At 44.6% G+C, this 23,349-nt stretch overlaps 1 protein-coding gene across 2 annotated transcripts in view; it reads left to right on the forward strand.

Annotated features, from left to right (window-relative positions):
- Atg2b (autophagy related 2B) overlaps nt 1–21,621 on the forward strand; it is a 60,099-nt gene extending 38,478 nt beyond the window's left edge. For both annotated transcript variants that reach the window (XM_040742532.1, XM_040742531.1), the window contains exons 28-42: nt 99–269; nt 1,718–1,859; nt 3,899–4,101; nt 5,184–5,410; nt 6,844–6,952; nt 7,502–7,696; nt 8,918–9,019; nt 10,088–10,166; nt 10,780–10,984; nt 11,854–11,923; nt 12,787–12,869; nt 13,482–13,603; nt 13,968–14,122; nt 14,915–15,064; nt 17,683–21,621. In XM_040742532.1, coding sequence (XP_040598466.1) covers nt 99–269; nt 1,718–1,859; nt 3,899–4,101; nt 5,184–5,410; nt 6,844–6,952; nt 7,502–7,696; nt 8,918–9,019; nt 10,088–10,166; nt 10,780–10,984; nt 11,854–11,923; nt 12,787–12,869; nt 13,482–13,603; nt 13,968–14,122; nt 14,915–15,064; nt 17,683–17,913 — 2,244 coding nt within the window. In that variant the 3' untranslated portion in view covers nt 17,914–21,621. The remainder of the gene's footprint in view (nt 1–98; nt 270–1,717; nt 1,860–3,898; nt 4,102–5,183; nt 5,411–6,843; nt 6,953–7,501; nt 7,697–8,917; nt 9,020–10,087; nt 10,167–10,779; nt 10,985–11,853; nt 11,924–12,786; nt 12,870–13,481; nt 13,604–13,967; nt 14,123–14,914; nt 15,065–17,682) is intronic.
- Nucleotides 21,622–23,349: the final 1,728 nt, after the last annotated feature.

Genomic DNA, 23,349 nt, shown 5'->3' on the forward strand with positions numbered 1-23,349 from the left:
GAAACCTTGTCTTGGGAAAAAAAAACAACCAGAATAAATAAATAAACAAACAAACAAACAAACAGAGTGTTTGTCATTTTCCCCTGTGCCCTGTCCAGACCGAGCCCCGCTTTGAGTTGCACTGTTCCAGTGACGTTGTCCACATCAGAACGTGTTCAGACTCATGCGCTGCGCTGATGAATCTCATTCAGTATGTTGCAAGTTACGGGGACTTACATGCACCTAACAAAGCAGAAATGAAGCCTGGAGTCTCACAGAGAAAGCCAAAGGTACAGGCAAGGTGATTCCCCTATCTCACTGACATCACTTAGTGAGAGCAACGGGTCTGGAAAGGTGATTTCTGGCCCTCTCTGAAAAGCCGTTCTACTGTTTGCTCTGTTTTAGAATATTAATCTCAACCAATATAGTACTTTTCAGATTTCTGTTGTTTTCACCTCTTCTTAGGGAAGAGCACAAGCTGTGTCTAAATGCTGCAAGCAGCCAGTGGCAGACGCTGCCACCCAAAGACTCACTTGTATGCTAGTGCTTCCACCGGCTCTCTGTGATACTCTGTTAACTTTCCATGGGCTTCCGCTCCCTCCACCACAGCCCAGCGAGGGGAGGCTAAAGGTTGTCTTTTGTGGTTAGAGCTAGATCGCTTGGGTGACTTCCCTAGTCGGCAAGAGGACCAGAACAGGTGTCCCCATCCCAGTCCCCAGATCATTGCTTTCTTATGCTGCGAGTGTCCCCTTTCCATGTCCTGTGCCCAGCGTGAGCGGTGTCCTGTTTGTTTTGGTGTTTTATCTTGCAGTGCTGTTCTTCACAGGCTTCTCCTTAGGGTAGGGCCCTCAGGACTTACTCAGATGGGTCAGCTCTGTTAGCGAGGGTCTGACTGGCATCACGTGCCTCTTATGTCCTTGTGCTCTTCCTTTCTGTCCCTTGTGCTCCACTGGTACTGAGGTGACCAAAGATGCTCCCCTGCTGTTTCCTCTCCATCCTGAAAGACACTCCGGTTCATCAGAGATGCTGTCGATTTGTGTCTTTCCAGTTCAGAGCAGTGTTCACAATTTGGGGAGCACGGCTTGGGTTTGCTGGATCTGTGGTTTACTAACCAAAACGGTGAATGGTGGTACTAGAGCTGAACCCTGAGAGTGAACCACCATTCAGATTTTCTCCCGCTTATCCCCACTGCCCTCCAGAGTCCAAGAAAGGAGGCCCTGACCTACCGGGGCAGCATACGGTTTGAGCCCGGTCAGACTTTCTCAATGAGCCCCCGCTGCACAGCACGGTTTTCAGCCCCTCCCATCACCTTTGCAGGGTCCTGGTTCTCTGTGTCTGCACCTGAGCTGAGTTCTTGTCTGTTTGTACTTTTTGGTAGCTCTTGAGGTGCTAATGATTACGTTAAAACGTGCCTGCTGGTCAGAGTGTAGGCAGTGAGCATGGACCTGCTTCTATTGCTGGTGAGGTGCAGTGACTCCAAGCAAGGATGTGGTCAGCAAGCAGTTCTCACTGGCCTGTCTTCTGCTCCCGTGCAGTGACTCAGTGACTTGACTTCTTCTCTGGAAAAAGTGTTTTCGGATGGGTCTTTCTTTGAGAAATGTCTCACTTTGTTTCCCAGGCTGGCCTTATGCACTTGGATCCCAGTGGTCCTTTTGCTTCCTCTTTCAAGTAGCTGAGAGTACAGCACACCCCACTGTACCAAGCTTTAGCTATTTTTATCTCGGCCTTTTGCTTGTAGGTAGATTCCAGTGGTCGACCCTCTTCGCGTGGTCCGGTGCTTCCTGAAGCTGACCAGCAGATCTTACGGGACCTGATGAGTGATGCCATGGAGGAGATTGACGTGCAGCAGGCCTCTCCTCCTGTGGGACCACAGACTAATGGTGAGAAGGGCTTTCCTGGGAGCACTGAGGCTACCAAGTGTCACATTATTTGTGTTCTTCTGATATTTTCAGTAAGAAAATCCCTAACGTTCATCTGGATCTGTACTAGCCAGTTAGCTTGTCTCTACTGTCTATTGGGAGTACAAGCTGTCAGGAGATGGGCACTACTGATTGGAGTGACTGAGAAATGACACAAGAAAATACTCTGGAATCTGGACTGGAAGTTTCATGACTCTAGTGAAAGCAGGATTGTAAATGGAGTTCTCAATTGTTCTAAATAATAAAAACCCAGTGTCAGATATAGAGGAAAATGCTGAGAGATCAGAGAGAAGGAGCAAGCCAAAGCCACCTTTACCATATTAGCTTCCCAGTGGAAAAGAGAGCGAGTTCCTGTTTCTCCCTGCTTATATCCTCTCTCCACTCAGCCATCTCACTTCCTGTCTGTCTGTACAGACCTCCGGACCTCTGTGGTTAGCTAGTGGCAAGCTTCAGCCTCTCATCTTCAGACAGATTTATTTGTACAAGCAGGGTATCACCACACAGGACTAGTAGCTGTGTGGGGTGCATGAGTGGAAGGTCATAGGTCTGTCTGCATTAGCATACAGAGGAAGGCGGCAGGTGTGAGCTGTAGATACTTACCTAGCTGTGACTTAGAGCACAAGTTCCCATCTGACTGAAAAGAGTTAAACAATAAAGTTGGATAAGCAGAAAGGGACCACATGAAAGCCAAATGGAAGCATTCAACTATCTTGAAGCATTTGTTTCAAAACAATTTTTCTGATTGGACGAACATAGTTATTTCTTTGTTTTGTTTTGATACAGGGTCTCTTTATATAACCCTGACTGTCCTGGAACTTACTATGTTGACCAGGCTGACCACGAACTCGCAGAGATCAGACTGCCTCTACCTCTTGAGTGCTGGGATTAAAGGCGTGTGCCACAATGCCTGGTGGAGGACATAGTTACTTCTAAATTCTGTAAACCTTAATTTTAAAATAATACTTGATGGAGCTGGGAAAGGTGGTGCATGCATAAGATCCCAATACATGGGTGATAGAAGTTGTGCCAAGAGTTTAAGGACAGATTTGTCTATACATAGTTGAGTATAGGGCTAGCCTGGGCTCCGTGCATCCTGAGAAAAATCCATGGTATTATGAAACATTTATCATGAAATGTTGCATTCATTGTAATTTGAGATAACTTAGTGTTTCCTGTGCATTAAATAGCAGCAGCTGGCCTGAGTGGAAAGGGACCCTGATTGCATATTGTACACGAGTCTTCAGTAAGCACTAGACACTGATGACAGCTTGGCCTGCAGTGCTGTTGACAGTGTTTCAATGCTTGTCTGAGACAGTCTTCAGGCCAAAACACTCTTATGCGTTTTTGTGTTCTTTGCCCCTATCAGTATTTGGTTTGAATAAGTGGAGAAAGAATGGATAACTCTACTGCATAGTATAAAATGTTCGTGTACAGATTTTTGGTCCACATAGTATCATCTGTGAATTTCATTTTAAGAGAGCTACGTGAGAAAAAGTGTCCAGCATAGGCTTCTGGAGCCCTGGAATTAGCTTGGCCACTCTCCCCACCCCTTCCCTAAGCAGAGACTCCTGTAGCTTTGTTTGGGTGAGGGTCTGCTGGCTTTTTCCTTTCCTTTGCAGTGTTGCCCAAGACATTTCCAAGATTGAACTCTATGGACGTTTGTCAGTTTCTTCCACCTGAAAAACAGAGTCTTGAGCAAAGTCAAACCCCAGTTAATGGGAACAGATCATTGTTGAATTCTTGAGTTTCACTTACACCAAATAACTGGGAAGGAACTGTCCCCTCCTAGAGAACCCCGAGTTGATTTTGAGTCACTTGTTTGTGCTTTGTGGCATTTCTGTTTCTTGCTAAGGTGTTTGTGTTACTTCAGCCCTCCCTAAGCCTCAGACTCAGAGTTGTGATAAGAAGTAGAGAAGGTTTTGTAGGCTGAAGCCCTGAGCATCCTGTGTCTGACCTGCAGACAAGAGGCTGTTGCCAGATGTTTCTGTCTTTCTGTCTAGGTGTCCCGGATGAAAAGTCGCACACTCAGGAGCCATGCTGTTCAGACCTCTTCCTGTTCCCAGACGAGAGTGGGAATGTGTCCCAGGAGCCTAGCCCTGCTTATGCCTCCCTCCCTCACCACTTGATTAGTGACACAATGACAGGCGCACCCACTGAAAATGATGACTTTTGTATTCTTTTTGCACCAAAAGCAGCCATCCAGGTAATAATTGATAGCACAATTGAAACTTTAAAATAGTGTTACAAAGGGCATCTGAAGGTCTTTTGAGTCTGCAACTCTTCCTACTTCAAAATTCCATCATCACGTAGTTGACGTGCGTGCTTTGTAAATGGTCACTACACTTCCTTATGCTCCAGTTAGTGAAGTGCAGGTGCTGAGTGGAAGGGTAGTTTAATCAAACGACAGGAAGATGAGCTGCAGAATAGCTAGTGTAAGCTCTGGGAGGGCTGGGATGTCTGTGAAGACTGACAGGGGTTCAGATGAGTGCGCACACATGAAACAGCCTAGTCGTGCCTTCATAGGTGACTATAGGCTCTGAGAACTTTCTGATTAAAAAAAAACACCAAATATCAAAGCAGTTGAACTCAGGATAAGCCTGTAATTAGAAACATAATTTGATTAGTATATACAAATTTGTCAGGTTTTGGTTTAGAATGCAGTATGACTTTAAACTAATAACATACACACTATCATTCAATCAGTTTGTGCTTTCTTTTATTTTTTCTTTCAAGACAGAGTTTCTCTGTGTACTTCAGAGCTTGTCCTGTAACTCACTTTGTAGACGAGGCTGGTCTCAAACTCACAGGATCTGCCTGCCTTTGCCTCCCAAGTGCTGGGTTTAAAGGCATGAGCCTCTACCACCTAGTTTTCAATCTGTGTAATTTCAGTTATCAAATAGTAAAAGCCACATTAGAAAGTTTAGACATTGTTTGTGAGGTGATTTTTATAGGACGGATTTTATTTTTATCAAAAAAGTACAATATATTACTTGATGATTAATGTCAGAAATTATTATCCAAGCTGGATATGGTGGTGCATACCTGTAATCCGAGGCCTTGGGAGACAGGAGATTGCTATAAATTCAAGGCCAACGTCAGCTATTTAATGAGTTTCACACCAATCAGAGATACAGTATGAGACTCCATTTCAAAGACAGTAAATTATTACACTGTTTTATATATTGAAACTACTGAAAAGAGTGTAGACTCCAGAAAGCCAGTTGGTCTGTGAGGCACCATTTGTTGTTTGTGGTGGGTGAGAGCGCCATCTCTTGGTGGTTTCAGGAGAAGGAAGAAGAGCCCGTGATAAAGATCATGGTTGACGATGCGATTGTGATACGAGATGACTATTTCAGTCTGCCCATTACAAGGACAGATAGCAGCAAAGCCCCGCTCCACCTTCCCGTCCCTGCCATTCGCTATGCTGTTAAGGAAGTGTCTCTGGTGTGGCATCTCTATGGAGGCAAGGACTTTGCAACAGTTCCTCCTACTTCTCCAGCTAAGAGTTACAGGTAAGTTCATTTGATGGCTCAATATAACTGTCCATAGAAAAACACATGGCATTTATCTTTTTTTCATAAGATTTATTATGGGTGTTTTACAGGGATGGATGTCTGTGCTTACAGAGGCCAGCAAAGGCCATTGCATACCCTGGAACTGGGGTTACAGACCATTGTTAGTTTTCATGTGGGTGCTGGGATTTGAACTCGAATCCTTTGAAAGAGCAGTCAGTGCTTAACCACTGAGCCATCTCTCCAGCCCTGATATTTATCTTGAGGATGAGTAAATTAGTATTCAAATATGTAATCTAAATGTATACCTGTAGTTGGCTGTGAACTTATTTGTATTTGTCATGGATTTACTAAAACGTTGACGTAGAAGATTTTCTCTTAACAAGCATTACCCGTCGTGTGTTTGTTTATGAAAGTGAAAGATACCCATTCCTTGCCCTCAGTTTCAAAGGGAGCAAAAGTTATGTGACTGAATGGGTCCATAAAATGGAGTGAGTGTGTCAAGAGGCAGAGTTCGTGCTTGCCCTGAGCCCCCAGCATCTAACAGGGTATGAAGCAGAGCCAAGTGCTTCATTTCATTTTAGTTTTGCAGCTGTTTGCTGTTGAGGCCTACGTATTTTATGTATGGGTTTTGTGTGTCGGTGTCTGTGCTCCACATGCATGATTGTTACTCTGGGAGGTCAGAAGAGGGAGTTGGACCCTCTGCAACTGCAGTTATATACAGATGGTTGAGCCAACTTGTGGGTGCTGGGAACTGAACCCAGGTTCTCTGTAAAAGCAGCCAGTGCCCTTAACCTCTGAGCCGTCTCCCCATCCCCAGAGCTGAGTATTTTGGTTAAGCAAAGCAGTGTTCATAGTGTAGGCGTGCTGGAGCCAGTGTGTCTACGGGATGAGCTGGCACAGAAGCTTCCCAGACAGAACATTTGGCTCAGCAGCTGAGGTGCTTCTGTCTTGGTTGAGTTCTATTGTTGACTTGGATCTCTGAGACAAAAAGAAAGTTATACAAGCTTCATTTCAAATGTGTTTGGCACCTAGCATCATAATTAGGTTTTGCTGTAGGTCTGAATATTGAACAAGTAAACGACTACTATAATGGCGGTAATAAAATTGCATTTTCAGTATATCCAAAATATTATAAATAACATATTTCCCCCATGGTGTTGGGGATTGAACCTCAGACATTGCACATAGTATGCATGTGCTGTCCCACTCAAGCAAGCATTGCCTCTGGGGTAGCTGGATCACACACCACTACCACTCCTGGCTACGTGGTAAGATTTTATTTATAGTGAGTTTGTGGAACATTCTAGTAGTTCTGTAATGTTTTCTTTTTGTATCTTATTAAGTTTTCTGATGCCATTCACTGAGTTGAATATTGTTTTAACAAAGCAGGTTTATCTTTATTTAACTTTTTTCTCTTTCTCCATCTTTAGTAGTCCCCATAGCTCACCTTCTCAAACACCAACAAGGCACGGACGTCAAACAGTCTATGGTGGCAAAGGAAGGAACCATGACTTTTTAATGGAAATACAGTTAAGCAAGGTAAGAAGGTGGGTGTATTAGCAGGGGTTCTCTGGTTATGCCCACCATGAGTCTTGAAGCCTTAAGTCCCTGCCTTGTGGAGTATAGGTCTCACCTCTTTTTCTTTGATGATTTGAAAAGCCTGAGGTCGTTTTGTTTTCCCAGGCCATCCCTGCAGCAGGGCTTCCCAGAGTCCCTTGGAAGCCTTTGTACAATGCATGTTTCTGAGCCCTGCCCAGCCTTTGCCTTTCTGGTGGATCACTTGAAGAACCACTGCCTGATTTAGAGTATACCTGTGGAAGGTCCCCTGTGAGCATCTAGAGTCCACAGACAGCACTGGTGACATTTACATTGATTTAATGCTTAGCTTGGCCAAGACGCTCACAGTCAGCTCTAACTTCAGTTCCAGGGGATGCAAACCCTCTTCTGACCTGTAGACACTGCCTGCACATGGTGCATAGACAGAGTCAGCTGCAAAATATAAATACATAAAATCTCAACAGAAAAAAATAAGGAGAAAGTCAAATTCAAGTTTATGTCAAGATTGCTGTGTTGTTCTTGTGTGTTAAGGTGAAGTTTCAACATGAAGTCTACCCCCCGTGTAAGCCCGAGTGTGAGTCCAGCCTCCTAGAATACCCGGTCTCCAGGCAGGTGTTCATCGTTCAGGACCTTGAAATTCGAGATCGGCTGGCAACGTCCCAAATGAATAAATTTTTATACCTGTATTGCAGCAAAGACATGCCTCGTAAAGCTCACTCCAACATGGTAAGACTCCTTGAAGCCATGCTCTCTTTTCGTTAGTCCCAGAAAATGTTTCATTGTATGTAACTGCAGGAAAATGAGAGTGGGAAGAAAGACTTCCTATTAAACATACTATTTTAAGTTTTGTGTTCAAGAATTATTTTACAAACACATTCCCTAACTATAATTGCCAATATGTTACACATCAGGTAAAATAAAACCACTTGAAAATAACTAGGACTGCTATCAGCCCTTCACACTTAGAAGACTTTAAATGTTAGGGAGGTGGGAATGCCTGGCTCTGGACTTTGGAAGTCTGACAGGCAGGCTCTGGGCTTTGGAGGTCTAACAGACAGGCTCTAGACTTTGGAGGTCTAACAGACAGACTGTAGACTTTGGAGGTCTAACAGACAGACTGTAGACTTTGGAGGTCTAACAGACAGGCTCTAGACTTTGGAGGTTTAACAGATAGACTTTAGACTTTGGAGTTGATGCTGGTGGTTTTCTTATCCCTCCAGGTCCTGCAGCTGCTTCTCAGCCCCAAATAAGCACATAGAGACTTATGTTAATTATTAATCTGTTGACCAATGACTAGGGCGTCTTACTGGTTAGCTCTGTCTTAATTATTAACTCATAACTATTAATCTATGTATTTCTACATGGTCTTATCTTACTGGAGAAAGCCTGGTGCATCCTATCTTCCGGGTCTCACATGGTGTCTCTTCTGGGGGGCTCCCTCTGCCTAACTTTCCCAGAATTCCCCTTGTTTCCTAGTCCCGCCTATCTTCCTGCCTTATTGGCCAACAGTGTTTTATTCACCAACCAGTAAGAGAAACATATATACAGAAGGATAGCCCCTATCAGAAGGTCTAACAGGCAGAGTCTGGACTTTGGAGGTCTAATAGACAGACTCTAGACAATGGGCCTGTGCACTAGCTTTGGGAGCTCAGCAAGCTCCATTGAGCCTGAAGCTACAGTGTTGTCATTTGATGTTGTCCTCTAAAGAAAATCACATGTCATGAGATTTTTCTTGAAGTTTGAACAGGCTTTTAAAGAAGGAGGGTTAATATAATTCTCTTCCTTCCTCCTTCATTGACAAGGTCTCACTGTCTAACCCAGGCTGGCCTCAAGTCTCAAAATTCTACTTTTTTTCTTAGATAGGAATATGATTGCTTACTTAAAAAGTTTTTTTTAATGAGAACAAGGTCATACGTCACCAGGGAAAATGTTTTCCTCTTTCTGCAGTTGACAGTTAAAGCGCTGCATGTCCGTCCGGAATCTGGCAGGCTGCCCCAGGAGTGCTGCTTGAGAGTGTCCTTGATGCCGCTCCGCCTCAACATCGATCAGGTTTGTGTTGTGTGCACACTGATGCAGTTCTGATCGCCGAACTTCTGAGAAAGGGTCCCAATTAAAGACTGTAGGGCAGAATCATCTTGTGAAGTTTGAAGTCGGGCCTTTTGGTGTGGTCCCTTGCTCATTGCTCATGTGACATGGGACTGAGTTCTGTTTCCACTCCTAACTTGGGCATCATAATTTTAGAGACTTAAAGGACTCCTGGATAGGTTAAATGTTAGAAGGATTGTGTTACAGATTCCGCAAGAGAATTTTTCTGTCCTAGGCAAAATGACAAAATAGTAAATGGGGTCACAAGTAAAGAGGCCATTAAAAAACAGATTTGTGGAAAGCTGTAAAGAAATTTCTATCAAATTTCCCTGGGCGTTGCTTTAATGAGAGAGGCATTAAATGTGAGCATTAAATCAGCCAATGTATGGACAGCATTTAGCTTAGTGCCTGGCATTGTATGCTATGGATGAGGAATGTAAACTTTCATAAATATTAACTGAAGCAAGCCATAGCTGTGGAACATACGTGGAATTTTAAAATAACAAAATCGCTTTGTAGTTTTGGGTTTGTAATACTTATTTTTGATGATGTCACTTAAATGAAGTTTGGATAATGTCTGGCAAGTGGCAGGTGTCTCAGACATCAACTAAAATAATTGCTCAAACTGTAGACAATAGGCCCGGTGCAAGAGGGTGTGCAAGAGGGCACTGGCTTTAATGTATAATATCACAGGTTCTGAGCTGGTCAAGCTTCACATTTTTAGTTTTTCATTATGGGAATACCTTTGATATGCATATTTTTAAAATATTTATTTTTATTTATGTGTTTGTGTTTGTATGCATGTGAGTACACATTGTGTGCAGATTCCTACAGAAGCCAGAAGAGGGCATCAGAGTCCCTGGAGCTAGAGCTATGGTGGTTGTGCGTTGCCCAGTGTGTGTGTGTGAAAAGAACAAGTGAGTGGTAGAAATGCCAACAGAGAAGTGCAGTGACTGCTGTGTCAGGGTGAGTGATGCAGACGGAGCCCTCAGACTCTGTTCTGATGGTTACACTGACTTGTCTCCATTCCAGGATGCCCTGTTCTTCCTCAAGGATTTCTTCACAAGTCTTTCTACAGAAGTGGAGCTTCTGTTGACTCCAGATCCAGAAGGTACTCAGCACGTACAGTCTGAGGGTTCTGCATGAGTACAGAGGTCCTTACCTAGGATGGGGTCATGTGCTCAGAATGCCTTTGTCAGCTGAGTAATGTAACTCAAATGAATCTAGTACCTGGAGCCCACTTAGTGCTGACTCAGCAGCACACCATTGTGGGTGTCGTTTTCCCTAGCGACTGCTGACTAAACAGCTACGGCTGGCTATGGCCACCCAGAATCACGCGAGGATAGAACTGCACACTGCCTGGAAAAGCTCAAAGTTCATATTCCAAGTCCAGGGTTTACAGGATGTATACATGTCTGTCCATTGTGAGGGAAGAATTTTAAGTCAGCTTATCGCTAAGTCAGGACTGGATGCACAGAGATGTGTGCTACTTGCTGTGTGTTGTTTTGAGAGTATGTGTGCCGTGCTTATTTCCGTCTGCATATGCACATTCCATGTTATACATGTGTGCTTATGTAGCAGTAGTGGTGTATGGGTGGGAGCAGAGTTTCTCTGTGACAGTTGTAGTTACTCAGTGAAGTGTAGGGTGCAGGCTTGTCAGTATTGACTGCCATGGTACTCAAGAGTAGCAGAGCTGACTTCAGGTGTGCCCCTCATGTTTTCAGTTACAAAGTCTCCTGGAGCTGATGTCACCTGCAGTTTGCCAAGGCATTTGAGTACCTCAAAGGAGCCAAATCTAGTTGTTTCTTTCCCTGGGCCAAAACAACCTTCCCCAAACCATAGTGCCAGTTCAGTGGAGGGGGCTAACGGACCGGAGGAGGACTTCTCAGCCGAGGAAGCCTCGTTTAGTGACCAGCCTGTGTTCTTTAGGTAAGTGCTTTTATCTTGCTAAGAGATGAAGTTCTGCCCAGGTAAATAGATGTAGATGTAAGTTCAGAGATGAGGGATAGACCTGGGGCCCAGACTTAGACACTGACCATGATAGGTAACACATTGCCATCTTACTGTGGGTATGGTGGGTTTGGTGTATAACCATTAGCATTTATTCTGTTGGCAGAAATCATGTTTTGGGTCTGAGCATCAAGTTTCTAGTCAACTGTTAGAAGGCAGCTCAATGTGTTGGCTATATGTCATCAATGTGTAGTTTTTATTTTACTCCCACAATTCCCAGTGTTAGTATATTCATATCTACTTGCAAGCATTAATTTCACAAACTCTCACCAAAATTTGCCAGGGTATGTATTTTTACAGTGCCGAAGAATTGAGTCTCAGAGAGCTGAGCCGTCCATACTCGTATCTCATGTAGTGTCAGGAACAGGGGCCAGGCTGGGGCCTACCCGGCTCACATTCATCAGGGGTGTCTTCTTGCTTCTCCTGTCTACTTTTTATTTGTCCTCTGTATGACTTGAGACTATGTAAACATTTTCTCTAAGAATAGATATTTAATAAACTAAGAACATTGAAATACCATACATTTAAGTACAATAGACAACACTTAAATAAGCATTTAATAAACCAAGAAGAGGCATTTGTGACATTTAAATACAATAGATAGAATTTGTCTGTTTAGTCATGATTTTAAGACAAGGTGGAACTAAAAGACATTCTTTTGTATTGAGGACATATGATGTGTTTATAATTTGCTTTGTGGTTTTGTTTTGATTTTTCAGTTTAACAAGTTAGGTCTAATTTTATGATCATTAATGTGAGTACAACTAACTCCCTTTGTTTCCTCCCAGAGAATTCAGATTCACGGCAGAAGTTCCTATTCGACTTGACTATCATGGCAAACATGTATCAATGGATCAGGTGGGGAAACTTTGCATGAATATGGAATGCAAAATTACCTTTTAAAAATTGCTTTTTTTTTTTTTATTTGGTTTTATGAGACAGGGTTTCTCTGTTTTGGAGGCTGTCGGTCCAGCCTGGCCTCGAACTCACAGAGATCCGTCTGCCTCTGCCTCCCAAGTGCTGGGATTAAAGGCGTGCGCCACCAACGCCCGGCTGCATTTATTTCTTGAGGCAGGAGGAAGTACATGAGGAAAGGAGGCACTTGTGTGGAGTCAGAGGACAACTTATGAATTCTCTCCTCCCACTGTATGGGACCTGGAGGTTAGACTCAGGTCGTCAGCTTGGTGGCAAGTATCTTTACCATCGGAGCCATCCCAGTAATGCTCTATCTCTTCTAGATTCAGTTAAAAACAATACCAGATGAAGTTGGTGCCGTCATGGTTTATATGTGAGCATGTGTTTGGCGTGAAGGACAGTACCTTTACTAAGTAAATAGGAAGTCCTGTGAGTGAAATTTCATACATGTTGCTTATTAGCTGGTATAGTGTTTTGTATGGTATAAAATATTTTTTTCTGTAACTATTTGAAGCATTTATCTTCATTAAAGAATATTGTATAACCAGGTGGTAGAAAATAACTAGGTAGCGGCAGTGCACACCTTTAATCCCAGCACTCTGGAGGCAGAGGCAGGTGGATATCTGATTTCGAGGCCAGTGTGGTCTACAGAGTGAGTTCCAGGATAGCCAGGACTGTTACAGAGAGAAAACGTGTCTTGAATACCCACTCCCCCAACATTGCTCGGACTTCCCTAGTAACAGCTATGTTAAATATTGAGTCTCTCCTTAGTTTATGAATTAATTGGCCACTCTTTTCTATTTCAGGGAACATTGGCTGGGATTTTGATTGGCCTGGCCCAGTTGAACTGTTCTGAGCTAAAGTTGAAGAGGTTGTTTTATAGGCACGGGTGAGTAGATTGATCTGCCTGAGACTTTAAGGTGAGGGTACTTAAGCTAGTGTAAACATAAAAGTGGAGTGTTTTCTCAAGCAGTGTTTTCTGTGCAGAGCGGAGAGCGTATCTTTGGAAGACCCTACTGATCTGGGACTAATATTTGTTTGGAGGGAGTAGAAGTAGTTGGAACAGAGTGGGATTTCTTGAAAATATCTTCTTCTCTTTAGGATATTTTAAGACAACTTGCTGAAGTTGTAGATTAGCTTATTCAGTTACAGGAATGCAGGTTCACAGATGTGTGCCTGAGCCATGGGGGAATCAAGAAATAACAACAGTGGAGGACACTCACATATGCGTGCTTCTCAGGTGTTATCGGTCTTTGTCCTGTCTGTCTGTCTGTCTGTCTGCCTGTCTGTCCTGTCTGTCTGTTATCTGTCTTCTCTAATACACACCCAGATCTAGATTGTGGATTTAGTAGCTGATTTATATTTCTCTATGATACAAAAATGTTTAGCCATTTTTGGAGCGTGGTTAGTATTTTGCCCTTGTGATATGTAGTTTCCAAACAGGAAAAGTCCTTAAGCATGTACTTTATTTCTTCTTTGCATTAACAGTCATTTTTTCTAGTTTGCTAGGTATTGACAAATTGTTCTCATATGCGATTTCTGAATGGCTCACTGACATTAAGAAGAACCAGCTACCAGGGATCCTGGGAGGCGTTGGGCCTATGCATTCTCTAGTTCAATTAGGTGGGTTGTCTTTTTAAATCTTTTTGGGGTTATAAATACCTTGAGATACTATGCAAAGAACTTTTTTTTATAAAACCTACACGCACACTAACATGCATATAAACTACCACTGATTTTAGAACCTCCATCCAGGTTAGACTCACTCTATATTGCAATGAACATATTCTGGATATATCTGGGTTAAAATATTAAAATTAAGTTTACTTTTTGGAATGATTATCAAAACACTTCCAGTCACACACATGGCTCAGCCTGTATTTCTGTTGGGAAGCCTGGCCTTTGGGGACGTTGATGAGAATGAGACAAGGAGCTACAGGGTTAGACTCCTGTGACCTATAGTTGTCATTGTGATTTCTGTGTCTAGTGCAAGGCCTGAAGGACCTGGTGTGGCTGCCCATCGAGCAGTACCGGAAGGACGGCCGCATCGTCAGAGGCTTCCAGAGAGGCGCTGCCTCCTTTGGTACCTCCACTGCCATGGCTGCCCTAGAACTCACAAACAGAATGGTTCAGACCATACAGGTACTGTTCCCTGCCTGCCTCATCTGGACAGATGGGCCCTGTGTAGCTGCTACCACGCATTTATGATGATTTACTGTCATTTTGGTTTTTGAGACAAATTCTTGCTATATAGCCCAGACTGTCCTTATAGTTGATAATCGAGTTGTTTTTACTTATAGAACTACCAATTCATATACTAATTTCATCTGAAGATGTTCTTCACTCCTCAGCCTTCCAAGTGCTCAGGTGTGCACACCCTGTCTGGCACTTGGTAGTGTTTAACTGTCTAGTACTGAGCATTTAGGTAACAGAGTTGTAGGATACTTGCCAAGTCTGTTTGATTTTTTTTTGGTTTTACGAGACAGGGTTTCTCTGTATTGTTTTGGAGGCTGTCGGTCCAGCCTGGCCTCGAACTCACAGAGATCCGCCTGCCTCTGCCTCCTGAGTGCTGGGATTAAAGGCGTGCGCCACCACCTCCCGGCCTGTTTGAACATTTTAAGAAAACAACACTGATTAAGTCAGCAGGGGATTTATTTCACTGATCTATGTAAAAGGAGCAGAACTAAGTTGAAGACCATGTACCGGGTTAGACAGTTGCTACATGGGATAATAAGAGGAAGGGGCTGTGTGGTTCTGCTCAGTCTGGATGGGTGTTTTTAGTTCCCTTCTGGGTTCGCACTGTGAAAGTCCTCAGCTTTTGTTATGAGCGTTAAACAGAGGCGCCATCTGTGGGGGTCTCTTTACTGCTACAGGAGAGCACTGCCACACCGTTGGTGCCCAGCTCTGCAGACTGTCCCCTTATTCATTTCTCAGGCAGCAGCAGAGACTGCGTATGATATGGTGTCTCCGGGTACCCTCTCCATTGAGCCCAAGAAGGCAAAGAGATTTCCTCATCACCGTTTAGCCCACCAGCCAGTAGACCTGAGGGAAGGTGTGGCCAAGGCCTACAGTGTTGTCAAAGAGGTAAGTAGAGACTTCAGCTGACAAGTCAGAACTGGCTTATGTGTTGGTTGGGCTTTCTGTTGCTAAGATGGAACACCATGACCAAAAGCAGCTTGGAGAGGAGGGGCTTTTTTTCAGCCTACACTTCCACAGGTCCATTACTGAAGGAAGGCAGGACAGGAACTCACATAGGCAGGACCCTGGAGGCAGGAGCTGATGCAGAGGCCATGGAGGGCGCTGCGTGCTGGTTTGATCTTCATAGCTGGCTAGGCTAGCTTTCTTATAGCACCCACGACCACCAGCCCAGGAGTGGCCCCACCCATCAGTCACTAAGAAAGTGCTCCATAGGCTTGCCTACTGGACAATCTGGGGGGAACATTTTGTCAGTTGAGGTTCTCTTCCCAAGTGACTAGCTCATAGCAAGCTGGCATGAAAATTAGCCAGCACACCTTGCTTTCCCCACAAGGGCTACTTGCTGACATCAGTGTTTTGGAAGAATCACTGGGAATGGGATGTAAGCAGCCAGTAGTAGCATGTAACTCATGTGTGGAAAGTGGAAGAGAGCCAGATTGTGAGTGGTGGGCGCCATCTAGTGGTGTGCAGGGCAGGGGAGGCTGCAAATAGCCGATATTTCTGCCTGGCTCAGTGCTTTCCCTTAGTTATCTTAGGTTTGCTTAGGAAGTGTAAATTTGAGGGAGATCCCCAGCCCTAGCCCCATTCCTATGCCCTCTCTATTCTGAAGGTGTCACAGCTTTTCTAGACATGTTTTTACAGTTAGATTATGTAAGTATTTCCAAGCAGAACATAACAGTGTTTATGTTCTAAGTTTGCATAAAGAGTGTCTTATGTATCCTGTAGCCCATCTTTCAAGATACATCACAGACACATAGTATCATTTAAATGGTCTGATAGTATTTCATTGTAGAACTATGTCATCCCCTTTTTTGTTTTTATTTTCTAAGACAGGGTTTCTCTGTAGCTTTGGAGGCTGTCCTGGAACTTGCTGTGTAGACCAGGTTGGCCCGAGACTCACAGAGATCCACCTGCCTCTGCCTCCTGAATACTAGGATTAAAGGTGTGCGCCGCCTCCTGGCTCATCTTTTCTTCTTAGTGGGCATTTAGTTGCCACTTGTTTTCTGTGTGACACTGAAATGGGGAATGTTTTTTAGCTGAGTCTATGTTCATGTGTGCAAGAAGTCCCATAGAGTGGAATTGGTTAGTGGTAACTATGGGAATCTCCACATTAGTTTTTTACACTTACCTCCTTTTCTGTTTGTTTTGTGGGGGACACATGCCACAGTGTATCTGTGTTAGTAAAAGGACCAATGTGTAGAATCAGTTCTCTCCTGTCCTGAGGGTTCTAGGGATCAAGTCAGGCAGTAGGGCTTGGTGAAGCCTGGTGCTCCCCAAGTGTTGGCACAGCACTCACTGGCTTCATCCCTTTTACCTTCTTACTGCTATAACAGCAGACATTTGTGGTCATTCTACCTGGGGTTCAGTCTCAGGATTTCATTAGGTTCTTTCTAACCGTATTCTGACAACAGCAGGAAGGTATAGTAGTCTTCACGGCACAGAAGTAGCCTCTGGAGTCCCAGAGAGTTGGGTCTGAAGTATAGTTCTCTCTTATTTTCAACCCATAACCCCAGCGCTGAGGTTACATACATACACTTCCACACCAGCTTTTACGTGGGTGTTGGGGATCCAAATCAGATCCTTATGCCTGTGGTGTCCTGGTTTCTTTTCTGTTGCTGACCAAATGAACTTCAGGGCACAGTGTGTCGTGTTGGGGAAATGAAGCAGCTGGAGACTGTATGAGTCCAAGGACGTAGTGTGTAATGAGCACATGCTGTGGTGCACTGCATCCTCTCTGTCTGTACAGTTGGTGCCCTGCCCAGGAACTGCTCAGCCACAGTGGGAGATGGGGTGGGTCTTCCCTCCTCTATTGACGTCATGAAGATAACCCCACAGAGGCCCTCTAGCCCAGACAGTCCCTCCTTGAGCCTCCCTTCCCAGGGGGCCCTGACCCTGCCAGCATCACCTGAGCCATCTTGCCAGCTCCTTAGGGATTAAAAAAAATCTCACCACCATGGAGTGCTGCTGAAGCTGTGATGTGACTGTTTAGGCTCTCACTGGTGTTTTCCTAATTTCCGATGTAGTCCCAGAGTGTTTGATCCACGGTTCTTTTCTAATACATGACGAGTAATTGTAGATGGAGTACATGCATTCCGAGCACCGAGTGATCTGTGCTTGCTTGCGCTGCATCAGAGGAACCCTCACTGCAGGCCTCTGTCAAGAGTGTTTGCGCAAGAGGCCCTGATTGCAGTATTGTATTTAGCTGAGGGATTAATTGGGCCAAAGTTGCTTTTAGGTCATGATGTGTTTCTGTGGGTTTCCTTTCTTGGAACTAACTAAGCTCCATTTTCTGTACACTAGTGTCACAGAAAAATGCTAGGTCATGGTGAGTGCCACTTAGCTTCACAGTTGGATCCTGTTAAGTAGCTGAGTGAGGGTGGCTGGCTGTTTTGCTTGTGGCTGTTCGGGTCTAGTTGTAGACATGTTGACTAACTGTACAAAGTGAAGTGTGGGCATCTTGTTTCCTGACCGGTGCTTTTCTCTTCCCTGCTGCCCACCCTCTGCAGGGAATTGCAGACACGGCTCAGACCATTTATGAGACGGCCGCTCGAGAACACGAGAGCAGAGGGGTCACCGGTGCTGTGGGTGAAGTCCTGCGCCAGATCCCACCAGCAGTGGTCAAGCCCCTAATTGTAGCCACCGAAGCAACATCAAATGTGCTAGGCGGCATGAGAAACCAAATAAGACCAGATGTTCGGCAGGACGAATCACAGAAATGGCGCCATGGGGAGGACTGATGCTTCTGGTGTGACTCCCCAGAGTGCGTGGAGCTAAGGAGCAGGGTGTCCTGGTGGCAGCTTCTTAGAGAATTTATTTAATTTATGTGCTCATCTCAGGAACAAAAGCAGTTTTTAGTTAAGTAATTAATGTCAAAACACATGCAGCCAAAACCTTGTGACATTTTAGGGCCTGATACTTGCCTGCAGACGTGACTGGTGGCTGGTATCATGGTCAGTAGAAATTTCTGTCATGTTGAATGCTTTGCTTTCATTAAAGTGACTGTAATTGTACTTGTTACTGACAAGATCTCATTGGGAACATCTTTGTAAACAGCGTTAAGTGATTAAAGAAAGAAAAGATTAAAGCACTCTTAAAGCACCAGGGAGCACTCTTGTAGTTCTGGAGAGTTGATTTCTCAACTCACAATGTCAACACTCTCAGATGCTGGTGAGAGGAGAAACGGAGAGAGCAAAGCAGCTGGGCTCCAGTGTCGGTAGAGCAGGACTCCTCGAGGGACTGCCTGCTCAACTCACCTGGAGAAAGTGAGTCACAGGCAAGACCTGCTGTGCTGCACTTCATCCTGTGCGTGCGTGCGTGCGTGCATGTGTGTGTGTGTGTGCGCGCGTGCGCGCGCATTCGCGTGTGGAACAAGGTGTGCTGTGCTCTCTGTCATTTACAAGGTTACATGAATATGAAGAGAAGTGAAGATGTCTCAGTTTTTGGTAAAGGAAGGTAACCCAAATGTAGTAAGTTTCTGTATTCAAATGCAAGTAAAAATGTGTGCTCTGTGGTGGACTGTATGTGCCCATTGTTAAGTACATAGTGCAGACTATTAGGGATGTGTGACAAGGGACACTGAAAGTGGGCTTTATTCTTAGAAAGTTATATAAATAAAAGTACTCCAAATATGTCTTAGTCAGCTAATTCTAAGTACCATTTTTACTTGGTTAATAATGTACATTTTGATAACATGTCAGGAATGAATAAAGTATTTTTATTTAAAGGTAAGATTGTTGTATACTTCCATGAATATTTTATTTTTCTGAGAACACACTCATTGATGCAATGTTATGATTGATGGCGGGATATCTGGAGATGCTTCTCAAAATAGATTGTTAGTGTCACTCACTGTTGTGGAGAAAAGGGGTAATTGTTTGCAGTCTGCCTAGAGACTCAGCAGAAAACCAGGACTTTGTATTGGTCTCTGTTTAGACTCGCATACTGTCCCCTCTTGGTTTCCAAAGTGTTGGTGGGTATCAGGGTGAACTGGATGCCACAATGCATTCCAGTTTGTGGGTGAGAAAGAAAAGTCAGTTTTACTCTCTGAAAGCTCTGAACAAGGAGGTGCCAACCCCAAATCCAAACTTTATAGAAATAGTGTTGTAGACATTTGCATAAGCTTGGTTTCCTTTTACTGCTGTGAAACTTCAAAAGAACAGAGCACTTGCTGGTGGGCCTCTTGGACCTCATGGTGGGCTCTTCTATTCTTAAGTGGAACAGGCGTCTAGTACGGCTCCAGGCAGACACTGCAGGTAGTAGCATCATTTGTTGCCATGACTGGCTAGCTACTATCTGCTCTTCTAACGAACAGTTTGTTTCCTGTTGTATTTGGTCAGACTTCACTCCACATCTCCTCCTTGGTTATGTTTAAGATCAGTGAGAGTCGGTACATGGAGGTAACATCCCTTTGCCCTATGAGCTGTGTACAGCTCTTTCTTTTAGCTAGTTAAATTAATTAAGCCATGTAAACAAGTGTCTTTATGATGTCATCTCCTGTTTCTCCCTGCTGTCCTGCACCTTGACAGAGAGGGTGATTCAGTCTCTGGGTCTGTGTGCATTATAGAGGCCCTGGTGAAGACCTGTCTGTATTTGAACACATCTAAGTTATATAGCTGTTGTGTTTTCTTTTTAAAAGGTCTGCTCAGACTTTTGTGTTGTGAAGACATGTAGTGTGTTGACAGGATCCTTGGGTTGCCTCATCTGCAGTTACCAAGCAAATAACTTGACTTGGCCAAGACGTCTCCCTCAGTCTCAGTGTGCTCTCTGTAAGTGAAAAGGTTTCTTAGGCAAAGCTTTTGGGAATTTCTGTGCAATTAGGTCATGGTGACATATGCACAAATAATGGTGTGTGTCCTTACATTCAGTAGAGTGCACAGAACTGTGGTGTCAGGCTGGTGGCCATGGACACTGGCTGTGCCACACTACAGCAGCTGTGGGCTACTTCAGATCTCTATTCTCAAAGGGACACCTTCCTGATCTGGCACCATGCCTGCATGGTTAAATCTAGGTTGATAATTCTGACTGAAGTAGGCTGCACATGCCCACCTAGTCTACACAGATTCTCCCCCTAGGAATCAGGGAAACGAGCATGCTCAAGATCAGATCACTCAGTTGGTCCAGACCTGACTATATTGCCAATGGGAACAGCGACCATAGCAATGTGATTGCCGAATGGGATTGGCTGGGAACCCCTACTCTCCTGACTATCCTTGCACCCCGTTAGTCTGAGAGACATCATAGCAGTAGGTTTCCATTTTAATGAGGTTTCTGGATAACTTGGATTCCTACTTAGGAGTACATATATTTGTCATATTCTTAAAATGTAAAAGTCATAAGACAAAAAAAAAAATCCAAGTAGCAGTGTTCCTAAGTACACTATCGGGGCCCATCCGTCTGCACTGCCTCCTGTCCTGTGTCACTCTGAAGGGCTGCTGCAGGGCTCCCATTAGACCAGCCAGCTGTGTCTGCTCCAGTGGCTGCCTATCCCGAGGCCCTCGTCCCTCCCTGGGTGTCCTGTAACTCAGGACTAGCACCTGCGTGTTTTCACCATTGGGGCTGGAAATGAGGATTCTACCCTCAATAAACGGCTTCAGGGTTTAGCCACTGATTATCTTAGCTGACAGGATATGCACTTTAGGCTGAAAGGAAGGTTATTTGTATAACGCAGAGAAGCGTATCGATGATTCCCTTTTCTTATCAGGAGGTTTTGTTTTAGTTTACAAGAAGGTATAGCCAGTCTTGTAAGAACACTAGTATGTCACATGCCAGCCTTTGTGTGGACATTTTCAGCAATGTGCTGGGCACACTTACCTTTGAGAGATTCCATGTGCACAGTTCCAGGTCAGCCAGCATCGTTCAGGAATGGTCTCCATTTCTGAGACAGAAATTGTGGATGAGAGACCTTTGAGTCTTAGTACTTCATATTTGAATCTCGCCATTTCCTTAGGGGTAGGACTGAGAGGCGCTGCACTGGCCTTCTCTACCCAGCACAGGGACACATTGGGCAAGTCATTCACTTGCCTGCTCGCTGCAGTGTAGAAGATGTGATTGTACTGTCAGCTGCTGGGGCTGGGCTGGCCTCTCCCTTCACCAAGATGTTTACCCTGCTGCCTCTCGAGTGCACGTTCCCGGTTGGAGTGTCTAGCTTTGTTTGTGTAGCTCACTGGTCCCACTGGGCTGCTTGCTTTTTCATGGGGTTTTTTTTTTTGGCACCAAGTTCATCCTTTCTGTGGGTCCTCCTTGCCTGTCTCAGATGTTAAATCATCCCACTACATGGCCATTGTCTTTGCTTAGAATCCTGACTTTCTTAGTTATGGTACCTCTGGATGTAAATAGGAATATTCCTCTGTACAAGTATTTTTGTGAAAAATGTAACTTGTTAGTGTGTCTGTTTAAAATATGATGTTAAGGATACTTGTGAAAAAAATTAAAATATTTCCTCTTTGTTTTTTGCTTTAAGTATCGTCTGTCACCGAGAAACGTTTCCCGAGTCTGCCGGAACCTCTGGGGGTGGGTAGACTTCATAAGGATCCGTCTTCCTGGTACCTCAGCTCTAGTATTTAGATGCCACCAGTGTCTGAGCTGTGTCAGGCTGTAATGTTAACATGTGCTGCTCCCACCCCGTTGGTACTGATGGCTTTATTCTTTATCCCTTCAGTTTGGACGTCTGGCAAACACATCTTGTAGTATTGGTCTTAGAGGAAGAGGATGCAAGACATTGAAATAGACAAATTACTTTAAAAGGAGTTTTGCAGTGGCGTGTCTCTTTCTAATCATATTGGCAGTCAGGTGAAAGTGACAAGTCAGGCATCACACATGGCACTTAGGAAGGATGGAGGGGGCATCTCTGTGATGTACAGATATCAGCCAGGCTTTCCAGAATGTTCTTTATGTAGGAGCCTGTGTACCTAGTGAATAGACAAGCCCAGAGACTTGCCTCATGTGATCTACACACCTCTTGGCTTTCTTGAACGGCTGTGCGTGCGTGTGAGCACATGTGTGCTCTCCTGTGTGTGTGCATGCATGCATGTGGAAGAATGGCTTATGTTAGTGTTCTCGACTTCCACCATGTAAGTTCTGGAGGTCAAACTCAGTTGTCAGGCTTCAGGCTTGGTGGCAAGCTCCTTTGTCCCCGAGCTACCTTCCTGACCCCCTTGAACTGCCAGGGTAAATCAGACAGTTTCCTAAGGAGAAGGAGCATTCATTCCACTGCAGGAATCGGCAGGCATTTGCTGATGAGGTTCAGAAGGACCGAACAGCCTTAAATGTGAGTTGGGAGGGGCTTGCTTGTTTTGTTTACCTGTCTACTCAGCTGCCCCCTTCCTGGTATGTCCAGTACATTGTCCGTTCTTCAGCCCTGCCACAGCCTGACAGTAGTGGCTACAGGAACCTGGAGAGTGTCTATTTGTAAACAAAACTCAGTCTCCAGTCAGTACATACCAAAATTGGAAAGTAGGTCTAAAGTAGTTTCTCCATTTCAGCTTGGTATTTAGGGCCACAGTTCCATGTGGGGAGGAGTTCTGTATGTTGTAGAATGTCCAGCAGCCTGCCACTAGACAGCAAACACCTCCCTCTTTCCCCCAGACATGCCAGATGTCTCCTCAGGGACAGAATCCTCTCAGAAGTCTAGGTAACTCGTGTGGTTGCTCGCATCTGTACTCATAGCCCTTGGGAGACCTAAGCACAAGGATGCTATCTCTTCAAGCTAGCCCTGGGCTACCTTGTTTAAAAATATCATCATCATCATCATCTCTGGTTAAAGGTTGCCTTGTGGAAGGACTGTGTGGATTCCATGTCATAAAGCAGAGTAGAGCCTAAATGTTTCCCACCCACCCAAGACCCTGTAGAAATTCTCAAAGGACCCCGAGTGCGTACATAAGTAGGAATGGATCCCTCATTTACTGATGGTAAGTTATCAGGAAACCTATCTTAAAGCCTTTGCTGTACGCCATTTGTACAACTTGTTAAAGGTGAGTGGGTGTTGGTGGCGCACGCCTTTAATCTCAGCACTCAGGAGGCAGAGGCAGGCGGATCTCTGAGTTCCAGGCCAGCCTGGTCTACAGAGCGAGTCCAGGACAACCAGAGAAACCCTGTCTCTGAAAACCAAAAAAAAAATAAAAATTAAAAAATAAAGGTGAGTGTCATCTGCATACCAAAGAGATAAGTGTCCTTGT

This window comes from Mesocricetus auratus, unplaced genomic scaffold (assembly GCF_017639785.1).
Source record: "Mesocricetus auratus isolate SY011 unplaced genomic scaffold, BCM_Maur_2.0 Super-Scaffold_15014, whole genome shotgun sequence".
Taxonomy (NCBI): domain Eukaryota; kingdom Metazoa; phylum Chordata; class Mammalia; order Rodentia; family Cricetidae; genus Mesocricetus; species Mesocricetus auratus.